Source organism: Athene noctua, chromosome 5 (genome assembly GCF_965140245.1).
Source record: "Athene noctua chromosome 5, bAthNoc1.hap1.1, whole genome shotgun sequence".
Lineage (NCBI taxonomy): Eukaryota > Metazoa > Chordata > Aves > Strigiformes > Strigidae > Athene > Athene noctua.
In genome coordinates this window covers 9,715,182-9,729,682 of record NC_134041.1, presented here as the reverse complement: position 1 = coordinate 9,729,682, position 14,501 = coordinate 9,715,182, and the positions used below count along the sequence as shown (strand labels likewise).

The 14,501-nt window shown below is 42.2% G+C and overlaps 1 protein-coding gene across 1 annotated transcript in view; it reads right to left on the bottom strand.

Moving 5' to 3' along the window:
• The window catches only part of TRABD2B (TraB domain containing 2B), a 293,067-nt gene that overhangs the window by 128,948 nt on the left and 149,618 nt on the right, over positions 1-14,501 (bottom strand). Inside the window, exon 3 of the mRNA XM_074906252.1 lies at positions 4,851-4,997. Within this exon, the coding sequence (XP_074762353.1) occupies positions 4,851-4,997 (147 nt within the window). The remainder of the gene's footprint in view (positions 1-4,850; positions 4,998-14,501) is intronic.

Genomic DNA, 14,501 nt, shown 5'->3' with positions numbered 1-14,501 from the left:
ATTTCACTGGGCTTTCAATACAGTCTAACACACAAACCATAAGGGCTCTCTAGGTGAAAGATGCTTTCTTTCAGGTGGCAGGTATGACTTTGCATTGTACTGTTAACCCTAAATGGGACAGGCAAATAACAAGTATGCAACCAGTAGAACCTTTCTTGAAGAAAATGTCTATAAAGTAAGCAGAGAAGCTGTAGGCCTCTGATATGCCACATCAGCAATGAGAGAAGAGAAACCATCTTCTCCTGAGAGAGAAGCCTGTCCACAGGTCTAGAAGATGGCTGAGGACAAACAATAGCTGGAGACCACAAGTAGAGTTTTTGAGAAAGGTTGAAGGAGAAAAATCTCAGCCTCGGCTTTTCAAGTTTCCTCTTAATAAAGTGTACATAGGAAAACAAGGTAAGACAGAACCAGCTAATACCACGCTGGCAAAGATGAATCTGCTTTACAGAATTGTCCTTAAACAAACTGAACACCTCAGAAAGGACCGCAGGAAGTAACTGGTGCAAGATACCCCTGAACCCCAAACTCAAATGTTTATGTTTGAATCAAGACCCTGACATCAGATTTAAGGAACAAAATGAGTTTTTGCTCACAGGGACCTTTTTTCAAAAGGAGGGAAAGAAACTGACTTCTTTGAGGGGAAAGAAGTCTGAAAAAAAGAGCAGAAAACACACCTATCCTATCTTTAACTTAGAATACTTCCTCTTCAGTATCATTTTGACTCTCTGCCCAGAAACTCCAACATAAGCCTCTCGATTGCAAAAGTCACAAGAAAATCAAGTGTTTGCAGAAGGCTGTAGAAGAAGAAGAGATGTTTCCTACTCCACTTTTGGGTCATAGTCTAACTGAGTAAACTCAGCCCCTTAAAGTTTTATCAAGTTTAAATAAGGATTTATACATTTGGAAAAATGGTGCTTGGAAACAAAATTTAAGAAAATGAGAGAGAGAGAGAGAGAGAGGAATGAGGAATGTAATACAACCACAGGAAAGCAGAGGGGTTTCCCCCTTTCCTTGTTCGTAACTAAAATTTTAAAAACCCCACAGCACTGAAACTGAGAAGGATTTGTTTAGCCTTCCACTGTCATCGGTGCTGATGGGTCTGGGAAGGAAAACAACAGGGATGTGGGGCCCTGCCCATACCCCTCCATTTCGGGCGCCTTACCCTGGCTAAGCTTGGCTTCCCAACCCTCCGGTGGGCAGCATCTCCCTGGGTCCCTGTCCCCAGGAGCTGAAGGAGCTGTCCTCTGACCTGGTGCCCAAGCTCCTGCTTTGGTCTAGGAAAAAACTTTCCCTGAACTTTTCGTCCCAGCACTGTCCCTTCTGTGCACCCCCTTTGCACAGACTCAAGTCTCAGAAGGACTTTCTCCTCTTCTCCAAAACGTTGTCAGAGCCAACAAGATCGGTGCTGAGAAACTACACATTTCCCAAACTCCCTCAGGGAGGCAGACAAGGCTCAAGAAACTGATCCATAACATCTTGAGTCAATAGTATTAGTATTTCTATGTCTGGTCCTTCTTTCTGCTCCAGGATGAGTTTTGCTCTAAAGGCATCTCAGCATCTGGCAGACAGCTACTGAAGATGCTTCGTCTCCCAAGATTCATACTAGAGGAATTTAGGAAGTTACTGCACCTGCATAAATACTCACCACCACCACTGTCCCTGCAGCAATGTCAGACTTTCCCAGATACTTCCCAGTTCATTATATTGATCTAAACCAATGGCTCTGAACTGAGGCAACTGATGGACAGGTTCACCTTCAAGGGACCAGCAGGCACTAGTAACCTTATAAACAGCCCCCAAATTAATCCTCAATGAGTGAGAGTCACAGTCTTCTGCAGGTCTCCCTGGCCACACAGAATGGAGCTGAATTCCTGGCCTACACCATTCATGTAAGCATTGAGTCTTACAACTCCATTCCTGATCTTTTGTTCCTTTCCACACAATATTTCAAAGTTGTATTAATGGTACCAGCTCCAAGGACTTACCAGACCTCTGAAAAGCTGGGCCAGCAGCTGGATATCATGGAACAATGGGCACACCTAAAAACACTGTGACACTCTTGTTTCCCAAGACTGTCATGGGTACCTGTCCTGAAGTTTAAGTGGTGATACATCTCAGAATACTCATAGTTTTTCTGCACTTGTAAGCCAATTGTTTGTTGTCATCTGATGAGACCTGCAATACACTCTCAGCAGATGATAAATCCCTGTGCCCACATTTAATGTCTCAACAGAAAGATCCCATCAGGGGTGTTTCATGTGTAATATTTAAGCCAGGATAATCTAATTTGGTAACCAAAATGCAAAGAGTGTCTATGGCAGAGAGAATTTATCAACTTGCAAAAAAAGACACAGAATAAACTTTGGAATTACCACAATTGGCAAATGTTGATCTGAATAGGGAGTTTATTTTAGGTTTTAATTTTCTATTTTGTTCTGCTTGCAATTAAAAATAAATGGTATAAAGCTGGTTTATAAAAACACTACCAAACAAAAAAACCTCTTTACCCAAATTAAAAACAACAACCCATAAGAGAAAAATACTCCACAACATTTAGAGTTCTACGGGGACTAGTATACATATAGGGATTTTAATTTTCCATGGCCTGTAAGTGTTATAATCTCTATCAACTGCGTGCACTCTGGGACCATGACTAACACCAGTGCCTGAACTCTAATTGGTTGTTGGCTCCTTTCTTCTTTTTTTAACACTGTTTTTAAACTCACATTTGATCCAACAATTTGCAGGGATAAAGAAGTTTTTACAGCAATCTGTTCCTCTCAAGTCTAACCCACAGGTCTGTTATAGGACATTGTGTCAACAAATTACAGATGTCTGTGAGTCAATGCAACAACCGGTGTGAATGGCCACAACTTGTCTCAGGGACAAAGGCTTTATTGCTGGAGAAATTACACTGACAGAGATTAAAAGATGACACAGGACATTCAGATGTCAGGACTGTCTTCATGGTTTTACCTACTAGTGGTCCTTCCTTTGCATCCATAGCAAATATACCACCACACCTTGCAAGAGTCATTTCTCCGAAATCATTGTGTTTATCCCATGTGCTGTGCCTCAACATTGCAGGAATAATTATAACCATTGACTTCTTCAGAATCCTCTAAAGCCATGAGCTCTCCACCTTTTCCAACTCACACACCCATCTTTAGAGTTACTTTCACTTTTCAGTGCAAGGCTGTCCAGAATGAACAGCTCTGGCAGCTTTGGTACTACACAGACTTCTGTTTCAGTACTGCCACGTTAACCATCCAGTTATGTCCTGCTTAGTCATGCTAAAGCAGTGCTTCACTTTCTAGGACTGGATTAACTGGGACAGAAAAGGGGTTTTATCCTTTTCATTACTATCGACCACTCTTTCTACCATCTCAAAATGATAAAGAGGAGACATGACCATCTGTCCAGAATTTAAGGACCTCCAATTGTCCAGGTTGGTATCTTTCTGCTCCTAGGACAGGCTAGTTCTGTGGTAGGTGACATGGAATTGCAGCTCCAGCTGCAGCTGGGTGTCTTTTACATTTCTACCTTGAACTTCTCAGAGGGGAATACAAGACCCCTGGGAAAACACCCATGTCATGGAGTGTGGCTGGGAGACTGTTACCTTACAGCCAGCTTGGGGCCCTCCTTGCATTTCCAGCTGTGCCTCTGAGAAACAAGTGACCCACACAGCCCTGGGCAATTCAAGATAGCGATGGCAAGAGAAAATATCTCAGAGACCTCTGCCTCAATCAATAGACTGAGCTTACCCTATCCCAGTTCTCTCCTGAAGTCACATAGTTATCCTTGATTTGTATTTGCTAATGGTAAACTGCTATCATGATTTAATAGGCTTTCATTGGCAAAGCACATATAACACTGTGGCTGCCAAAGTTTATACAGGTTCCCTCCAAGTAAGTCACTGCACCTGAGACAGGAACATGGGAACATTTATCAAAAAAAGGAGAGGTAGGAGATGACATCCAAAGACCAAGTTCTCATAGAATTAACAGGAAAGGAGAAAGAGGAACCAACATATAAAACAAGAATCTCAGAGTTTGCCACGAACTATCAAACTGGTCTGGAAAGCAGATTTCTGCTCCATTGAGAGTTTTTAATAGCACTGGATAACTAAGATAAACAGAGACTGAAGGGCTGCCTGAGACACATACAAAATTATTGAATTATGACATGTTTGAGAAGTTATTTACTTTATGGAGTATTTACATAAGGTTCACTTCCTCTTCATATATAAGCTCAAATATTACAAAGATTCCCCTCCTTAATGAGGGGACTACATTCAACAGCCCCACAAACAGCCATGATTAATTTTTTTTCAGGCACATTCCTAGGAAAGTTTTCCAGGCAGTCCATTCCTTATTCCAAGTAACAAGCCTCAGGACAAGAGGAAATGGCCTCAAGTTGTGCAAGGGGAGGTTTAGATTGGATATTAGGAAAAATTTCTTCACCAAAAGGGTTGTCAGGGCAGACTGCTCAGGGAAGTGGTGGAGTCACCATCCCTGAAGGTATTTAAAAGACGTGTAGATGTGGCAGATAGGGACATGGTTTAGTGGTGGACTTGGCAGTGCTAGGTTAACAGTTGGACCTGATGACCTCAAAGTCCTTTTCCAACCTAAATGATTCTGTGATTCTACAATTCCCTGGAGCCCAAGGAATATCAAGGAACCCCCACTCTCTCACCAGGCAAACAAGGCGTGTGTAGAAAGAAAACACAGGGCAGCAAAAGGAAGAGGGGAAAGAGGAGACAGAGTATAAAGTGATAAACTGGACACATTGCTATTAAAACAGCTGATTTGTTCTCAACTAGCTGGCCCACCTGCAACACTTTCGCTTACCTGAGAAGTGTCATGGTTGAATATGACAGCATTCAGGTCTCCACAGTTATAATGCTTGATGAGATCTTCAGTGGTATATGGGGCCTGCAAACTACCTGCTCGGAGGCTTTCATGTTGGAGCAGAGTTTGGTTTAAAGCAAACAGCACCTGTAGAAACACAGACAAGAAAAACAGAGAAGTTAAAGATATTAGGAATCAAAGCAGCAAAGCATAAAAGGCCAAACTTTGAAAAGCCCTCCTGCACCTGAAGTCTATTGACTCATTCTGGCCCGCAGTACCAAGGGCTGGTCTTTAGGCATTCCAACTGGAAGGGGAGTCAGACACAAGGTCCCCTACTAGCAGAAGACCTTATTAGAAAAGCCTTAATATTTCACATAAGGTATTTCACAACATATATACGTTGCTCAGAGGTCATGGTACGAGAACTTTTAGGTTCTTTGTGGTGACAACTTGGCTACATAAGAGACACCGGAATGGAAAAGCCCCTACATTAGGAAACTTCTATTGCCTCTGACTGTTGCCTGTCTGCTAGCTTAAATCCAAAGCCCAAACTCAGTTGAAAGGTTTTTGATAAAAATCAGAATCTTCTGAACTTCTGAAGTCACAGTTGTATTGGGACTTTATGCCTGCTTCTAGTAACAGAAACTTTAGGAAATTCATTATTAGTGTCCCTTCTTTAGTCATGCCACCTTCACCCACCCTTTTGCAAAGGGAACAGAGATACTGAATTGTAACACTGTCCCAGCAAAGCAGTCAGATGTCCCCTTCCCAAACAAGCAGAAGAACTCTCTAAATTTAGGTATATAAAAAAAAAATAATCCTTGAAGATTATTTTTTTCCTTGCATTACCAAAAAGGCTTCCAAATTTCACATGAATTACCACAAATCTTTTTATATTTGTGATAGATTGCAGGAGTAATTTATACCAGTTACTGAACCACCAAGTCTGGGCTTTTCATGTTCAGCTTTCCAAGAATGTTCCAATGAAACTTGATAAAAAGTAGATGAATAAATCAGAAGAACAGCCATTAAAACAGTTTGTCACAAATTATATAAATAAGCAAACACAGTTTTCCTAAAATAAAGTGATGTGTAGTGACTACAAATTCAGAGTTCTGAAAAATTATACTGATGTGTCATTTTTCATTAAAAGACTCCTGCATCATATTTCACCACATTTTCAGCTTCTCTCATTTATAATAGCAGTGCCCTATCCATCCCCAAAGAATAACCATCATATGAAAATCTGGGTAAAGTAACCCATGCTGAGCTCCAGCTGTGACAAATATTCATACTTACCATCTTAACTTCAAGCAACAGAACCCACTTTAAGAAGTGAACCCCAGAGGAGTTTACAATTAGCAATGTACGTATGTATTTGCAGGATAGTTCTTATTAGTTGAAAATTATGATTCCCGCATGATTCAACTTTATCTGAAGGAGTCAGTCAGTTGGATTTAGTCCTGCAAAATCTCACATATGTAACAAATATGATCTGAGAGTTAAAAAAAAAAAAAAAAAAAAAAGTATCTCCAGGGCATTAACAGCCTCTTAATACAAAGATGTCACATGCTAACTAACATACACAAATTGGTTGAGGAAAAGTAAATGTTATTTTTTTTCAATTTACTTTTAAAAAATATAATAACGGTCTTTCAACTGAACCTGTTATACCTCAATTCGGCAATCGGTTCTCCATTAAGGTCCAAGCCTAAAAGATTTCCTTGCCCAGATCTAAGGGTCTCTTCAGGCTTTTCTACAAAGAGATCAATCTTTCCCAGGACCACAGCCTAAACTTAAGCATCTTCCTAACTTACTTTTTCTTTAATTTAAAAAATCTGCAAAAAGTACAGTTTGAAAAATTTCTAACCTTTGAAAGGATCTCAGTTTTTTCTTTTTCCCCTAAGGGCAAGAGCTCTAAGAGGAAATGCTTCATCCCAGGATTTCCTGAGGATTCTAAACATTTTGGCTAATAAAAATAAAAGCTTAGAAAAACATTGACAGGAAAACTCAGAGCAGAGATTTTCCCAAAATGCTTTTAGTAAAATCCTTCTCATTTTTGATTTTTTAAACAATGGTTGTTGCTGGATTTCTATGTACAAAAATATGTATACACACAGGCACACACATATACAAACCACCAACAAACCCTGAGGATAAGACAGTGTGTTTTATGATAAAATATTAAGGCGATAAACAAATCCTTACTTTACTTGTAATGCTGGTTGGTTTTTTTTTTAATCCTGGCTTCCTGGGGAAACCAGTCCTGTGCATTAAAGCTTTGGGTCAGTTTGTCTGGCTCCTCCTAATAAATTTGGAACCTATTTGCTGACTTCAATCACATTTGCAGGGGGTTAGAGATCTTAAAGAAAATTGCCTATATGTTCCTTGAAAATAAGTGCCAGGCTACAGAAAAGCCCACTGTACGAGTTCACTTCTTATAAGACACCAAAGACTCCACATGAGAGAGGAGTTATCTGGAGTTTACAACAGCAGATGGACCCCCATGTGCTGGACCCCAGATTTCATTAGTGTCAGGATGTTCATGTCCCTGCTTTCTGCCTCTGAGCAGGTTTGGGACCTGGAGATGATGCTGGCCACCAGCCGAACTCCAGCACGCTGCTACCACTGTGGGGGAGCTCATCATTGGGTTCAAACTCCTGTTCAAAAAGCAACTCAAGATTTTATTTTAGGAGGGAAGTTAAAATTAGAAACTCAAACACTTGAATATGCTAAAGGAAAACTGTAACCACTTAAACAGCTTTCTAGAGAAGTCTTGCTTAATCAAGACATAACCACCATGGCTTTTGGTTGGGCAGCTCAAAACAAACTTAAAGAGAAGTGGGGTCTTGTCACAGCCACCTGCTCATTGGCTGGATTTGTAGACCATTTCCTCCAGAGTCAGGTTAAAGCCATCTTAAAACCTGAATTTATTTTTCCTTACTGTTCAGATAATGCCACAAAAACAATGCTGTTTTCTTTCCTTCTCTCTATCTTAGTATCAGTGACCCCACGACCTCCAGCCTAAACCTCTATCTGAGTTAAATCTCCCAGAGGTGCCTGAGATTACTGAACAACGGATGACTTCAAAATAAACACACTTAGAGCGACTGCCTATACACAGTCCCACCTAATAAATACAGCAGACAGTATTTGTTCTGGGAAGTGATGGGAAGTTATGACTTTGGCTCCGGGAAAGTGCATTTTTATTCTCGCAATTTATGGTCCTCACATCGGCGCGGTCTGAAAGTCATTTTTGCACGGCTGCCTTTGGCCCCCGTTTGTAACTGATCAGCCATGGACAACAGAAAGGGGTTTATCCTGTCAGGAAGAAGGCTTTTTATCCAAGCAGTGTCGCTGTCTTGTGCAAAGCAGCAGCTCAACATACAGATTTTATGTGGGTGTTTGGAGACACCAGCTCAGCCTTAGAGCAGACCTATGGGTCCTGTTTTACTGCCTAGGAGAGTGGGTATGACTAATCCTACATAGTGCCAGGTCTTTTTAGTCCAGACTTTTTAGGAGCTCTTTTGCACAGACTATGGCCATCTCAAGGACAAGGGGGCTGGAGCAGCCACTTCTGCCCCGAGAAGGTCAGAGGGGATGCAGCAGAGCTGGGACAGGGGAGAGCTCTTGCATCACTGGTGATTTGAACTGAGAGATCCCCAGCAGTGGGGAGGTGTGCAGGAACCCTAAGTTTCATTTCTTGGTGAACAAAACTGGGCTGTTTCTTATATTCATGACAACTGCTCTCACCATCACCCAACAGTATCTGTGCTGCTGCCTCGGTCTAACCTTTTCTCTTTTGCCTCTATGACCTCGGACATTTCAGTTGCAACCAAATTCACAGAGACCAGCCTTTGCCACTCATGTGCAAGCTCACTGCAGGCCTTGATTACAGACCAAATGAGCCCAGTGAAGACCACAGCTAACAGCTTTACTGATTACCTTGACACTCAAACAGTATTTTTCCCCAACATGCCTCTGTATTACAGAGCCAGGAGTCAGACATGAATGGAAGACATGCGTTACAAAAGTCTACCTCACATATAAATCAACTTGAATGTTGAAGGTGTTTAACTTTCAACTTTGAAAAAGATGAAACATTAGAAAACCTCCAAACCCCTCGTATAAAGTGAGCAGACACAACTGCATCAGGTCTCAAGGCCGGAATTGCATACAAGCGTCAGTATCAGCAGTTGTGCAAGTTGCCTTGGGCCAGTTTGAACTTTGTTTTGCAAGCCCATGGGAGAGGCTGGAGCTTTGATTTTATGTGAGATTTTAATAAGATTTGGCTTTTAGGCAAGTAAACCCAATCCAAAGAAACGGATCCAAAATATCATTGCTACCTTTTCAAATAGGGAGGGGAACTGAATAGACTGGGCTTAGGGACACGAGCTTTTCCACCAGAAATTGTGTTCTTCATTGTATTTGGCTTTGGGAGAAAAGCTAGATAAAAATCCCACTTGTTCTAAGGTACTCTCACAAACATTCGTGTATTGTGTTTTATTGTGCCACAAGTCTGCAACTTCAGACTGGGTGTTTGAAGGCTCCTGAAGGCCAGGAACATGATAGTGCTGTATGTGATAGTTAAAGAGAAGAAATCATGGCCTTTATATAGGAGACATTTCTTCTTATTTGTCTTACAGGCATTTGTCCCTAGCTGAAGAGAATAAAAAAAGCCCAGAAAACAAAAAACATGTTAACCCTCATCAAACACAGAATCATGGTCATGCCTGATTTATGTCAGCTACTTGTAAGGTGTCTTGGTCATAAGGTCCTGAATGGCATGAAAGAAGAAATAAGATGCTTACTTTTCCAAAAGATGCTATTCAGTACATGGATTCTTTGCCATGATCATCACTGAACATCAGCTCAAGGATGCAGTTAGCTGTACCCTTTCAGCTCTATATTTTTAATACTTTCGCATAGGTGAGTTGACTTTGGTCGATTGTCCTGAATGCTCATATGCTTTGTCAGAAATCAATTTTTGACAAGCTCTGGCAGCAGCTTGACTGTGCCTGTCACCTTGTCTAGGAGGTGATACTATGAATTTCTAACCAAGTGAAAAGGTTGCCAGGTCCACCTCTTCAGTCTGTCTGACTAAGGTCCCAAATAATGCCACAATGGAAGAACAGCTTCATGGGGACATCTAAGAGGCCAGCCAAAAGTAAGGCAAGGAAACCTTATTACCAGATAAAATACCCTTGCAGTCCCAAACCTTCTTATGAAAATTCATTGCTAACAAAATAGACAACAAATTTAGGAATTACATCAGAAGAAACAAATTATGTGTTAAGCTGAAGACAAATGGACCTGTGTTCTTCTGGTGTGCTTGCTATACACGAGACTTGAAAACGAAAGGCAACCCCGAGAAAACTCTCAGGCCAAACTTTGGTGCTCAGACAAATTTCACTCTTATGTAATGGGGGAGAAAGGACTTTCTAGTCCTAAACTTACCAAGGCTGAACTACAAACATTGCATTCACAGGACTCCAGTAGCTGGAGTTACAGGATGACCCCTGCATGGAACCATGATTAATAACAATACCACAAAAACAAGTACTTAAATTTCATACTATGATGTCAGCTCTTGAGCAGGCAACTATTGTTTTCCTTTGCTCTCTCTTTTGGACATGTGCCACCACAATGCAAATACTAAATAATCATTACTGGAAGTGTTTGAGTGACTATATCCTGTCAGCGTCCAAAGTGCAATTCTGGAAAAGAAATGCCCACCCGCCTGACTGGTTCAAAACAAACTGCCACAAATACTGAGGTATATGGTTCTTCAGGGGTTCTTTTGTTGTTTTCCTTCTCTGTACTCAAATAGAAAATCAAATATACAGTTTTCAAGTCAAAATAGTGACTTGGGGGAAAAAAAAAAAAAAAAAAAAGAAAAGAAAATTCAAGTCCCTGATTTTCCAGATTAATGAAAAGCAATAAAAGTGTTTGCCCAAATCTGTTCAGTTCCATTGGTTTCCAGAAGACGGGTTTCCCCTTTCCTTGAATCTCTTGCACTGTTGCTAGGAATTAGTGAGCTGTGAAACTCACCTAATGAGGTCAGCATCAGGAAATAGCTCTGAAAAAACAGGTCCTGAGGGACCTACTAAAGGACTCCCCCAGTGTCCAAACGAAATCCTGGATGCATCGGCACATTGTACAGCTGGGGCTGTGGGAGGAATGCACCCGACTTTGTTGTTGTTGTTCCTATAAAGGGACAGCTAAGGAAAGTGAAACTATTAACTCATCCACTGGAATTTCTGCTCACAAACCGTGCCCCCTGTTAAAGCTCCTCATAAAAGCCTTTCGGCTAGTTGGTTCCATATGTTCCCCAAACCCGCAGTTATTGCTTCTGAAAGGCAGGAGTAGTTAACAGTCTGCGGCTTGGCACTGACCAGGGAGACCTAAGGACCTCGCTTTTTCCCCCTCCCTTTCAAACTGCCAATTAACCAGTTTAATAAAACAGTTTGAATCTGACCAAGGCGCTTGGAGAAACCCCTAACCACCATCTATCCTACCAGCTTAGCCACGACGGTGACACACAGGCATGGCCTGGTGCGGAGCAGTCACCCTACTAATGTGCAGCCCCGGGACTAAGATGGGTTTTCTTGATGCTGAGAAAGCTGCAGGGAGATTGGGGCTCCAGCCTTCAGCCCTGCACACCCAAAGCTCCTGCCCAAGTTGACTTCCAACAGCTTGACTTCAGCCCCCCGACTTTTGTCTTTATGCACATTCCCCATGATGAAACTTGCATGTTTGAAAGTCAGATTATTTTTTAAAATGTTTTCTGTTTTGATTGAATCAAAGCATTCAAAAACAACAGAAACGATTTCTAGACAGAAAACACTGCAATGTGATAAGATCAACCCCTCAGCCCCAAGATCCCCAAACCAGAGAAGGGCTCTCCTGGTTGACAGCAGCTCTCACACATTCCCTGGGCTGACCCTACTATACTATTGCTTCTGCACCAAGTTCCTGGCTCCAGCAGGGCCGGGGCAGGCACACCATTATCTCAGAGCCTGGAGAGCTGTTGTTTGTTTTTTTTGTGGGCTACCTGATAGAACAGGTGAGCTAGCTATAGTTTGTGCTCTTAGGTATGAGTCTTCCATTGCAGAAGGTCATTAAGACAACAAAGACCATGGAGTTAATTTCTGTTTTGACAGCACTTTGGAAACATTGTACCATTCCCAATACATTATAAATACCACACCCACCTTAAATAGGTCAAAACACCCCAAAACAAAGGTCTTAAATTTGCAAACTGAAGTCAGCAGCAGCCGTACCACAGGCACTACTGGAAGAAGGGTAAGATACAAAACCTTTTCTTCTAAATGCAGTGAACTGTGTTACTTTCTAAAGGTACAGAGTCCAGATTAATTCAGAAGAAAGGGAAGGGGAAAACAGAACTTTGATAGGGAATTTCCATCCTTTCCCCTTTTGTGTGGTGTAAGTATGTTTTAGTTTCAATGCCCTCACCACAACATCAGCACTGTCTCTTTTGCCAACAACTCAGCTTGATGTCCAACCAGTAACAGGGCAAGCAAGCAGTAACTCTGCAGGATAACTCTCTGCTTTGGTCAATGCCCAAATTTAATCTTAGGCAAATAAATTAAGAAATATCGGGAGGAAGGATTTGCAACTTAATGAAAAATGAACCTCTGGAAAGGATAGAATTACCTCTGTTGAATTTGCCGCCTAAATGTATGGCCTTCGTGGTTTTGTATGTAGGATCTACTGGCATTCAGTCCTGTTGCACAGGTCCAGTTTCTCAGTTCTGCTGAGTTCAGATGATTAATTTTGATGACTAAACCTACCTAGAAGGCTAAATATTTGGACCAAAAGAGTTACGCTGAGCAGTCTCATTCTGCAAGCGTTTTTCTGGTTGAAGTGCAAAAAGTTCCAGTAACCAGAACCTTGCCCAGCAGTGATGGCTCGCAGGACCAAGTGCCACCAGTTAGACTTCTGGACGGCAGTCTTGTAAACAAAAAAGTAAACAGACAGTAAAATCAATTCATACCTCTGGCATAAGACCACACTCTTTAAGGGAGACAATTACTTGTTTTTCTTGTTTATAGCTGAACTAAGAGTCGTTCAGAAGAAAATGCCTTCTCCTTGGAACTCACCTCAGCTACTGAGTTATGTGACTTAAAGGTCTGCTAACCTGCTAGACAACAAATGTATGAAATACCTACCAGTAACCTAAAAATCCCGTATTAGTTTTTAATCAAGTCAGACATGATGGTGTAAATTGTTTCCTTCTGCTTCTTTCTTTACACCCTTCATGTTAATCTGTGGCAGAAGAATAATAGTTCTTCCAGGGCTGAGAAGCTGGCAACTGGGTTTGATTTTAAACAGATTCATAAAAGAGATCGGAAAGACCATTTTTGGGGACAAAAGGCTGGAGTGCTCAGCTGACGTGAACGGACCCAACTCCTCAACAAGAAAGGAAATGGACTGTGTGATACCGGATGATGGCTGTCTAAAGCAGCATCTCCAGATCATGTGAAATCCACAGGTATAGAGGAAGGCAGAGACATTTCTCACCCAGACAAGGCAGGCAGTGGTCCAGCAGGACAAACTGGACATGTCTCTGCTGCCTGTTTGGTGATGCCCTGGGTCTGGCTGCAAGCCCTGTTCCTTCCTGTGCCATGGCCCCAGCCAACCTGGCACAGCCTCTGGCTCCACACAGTTATTCCTGTCCTGTGGGCATCTCACTGCTTACTAGTCAAAAGCAAACCCCTATATTCAGAAACCCAAATGCTGCCCCAATGTCAGGGAAATCCCCCCACATAACTTAAGAGTTTTGTGCGCAGTAGAAGTTTGTGAGCAGGTTTGTGCAGAAGAACAGCGCTCCAGGAAAGGTGCTGCAGGGGCCATTGCATGTTGCTCCAAAGGTGTCATTGAAACAAGAGCAGTCATCCCAGATAAGTCCAACACCCCCCAAAAGTGTTTGGTAACAGATACTTTGGGAAAGAATGTAAGAAATGAGGTGAGCAGAGGGTGAGCTTTTCTCAGACAACACTTCCCATCTTTTGGAAATCTGCCAGTTGGGGAGCTTGTGGTTGAAAATATCTCTTCTCCTATCACTCCTTCCCACCCAACTCCCTGCTCCCCATGCCTTTACCTCAAAATTATCACTGTGCTTGGTTGCACCACTCTATTTAAGAGTAGCCAGCTGCCTGATCTATGCACAGAGGAGGTCACAGCCTGCTACTTTGCTCAGCAATTGCATTCCCCAAATTGATGCCTGGCAGGATGCCCAAAGGGCAGTGCCCATGATCGCTTTCCTCCACCTTAAATGGGCACATTGTCCTTGCTTTCGGGATCATCACCTTCAAAGAAGGCACGTGGAATCCTTCCCAAGAACCTGACACCACATTTGCGCTCTTGACTTGCAAGTAAAATTGTTACCGGGCCCATCTGGGGTTTCGATTTTACTTTTTTGTCTCTACCGTAACAGGAGGAATGTGGGAACATGCCCTGAGCAGAGTGTACCGGTCGGCCTTGGTGACGAGTGAGCTGCAATGAAAGGGGCACCCTCACAGAAAAAAGCAAAGCTCTGGGGGGTTTGGGGAACTCCTGGTTTTAGGCACCCAGCCTGAGATAATTTTTTTTTAAAAGACTGGTTTCCTGATATGCTAAGCATCCACC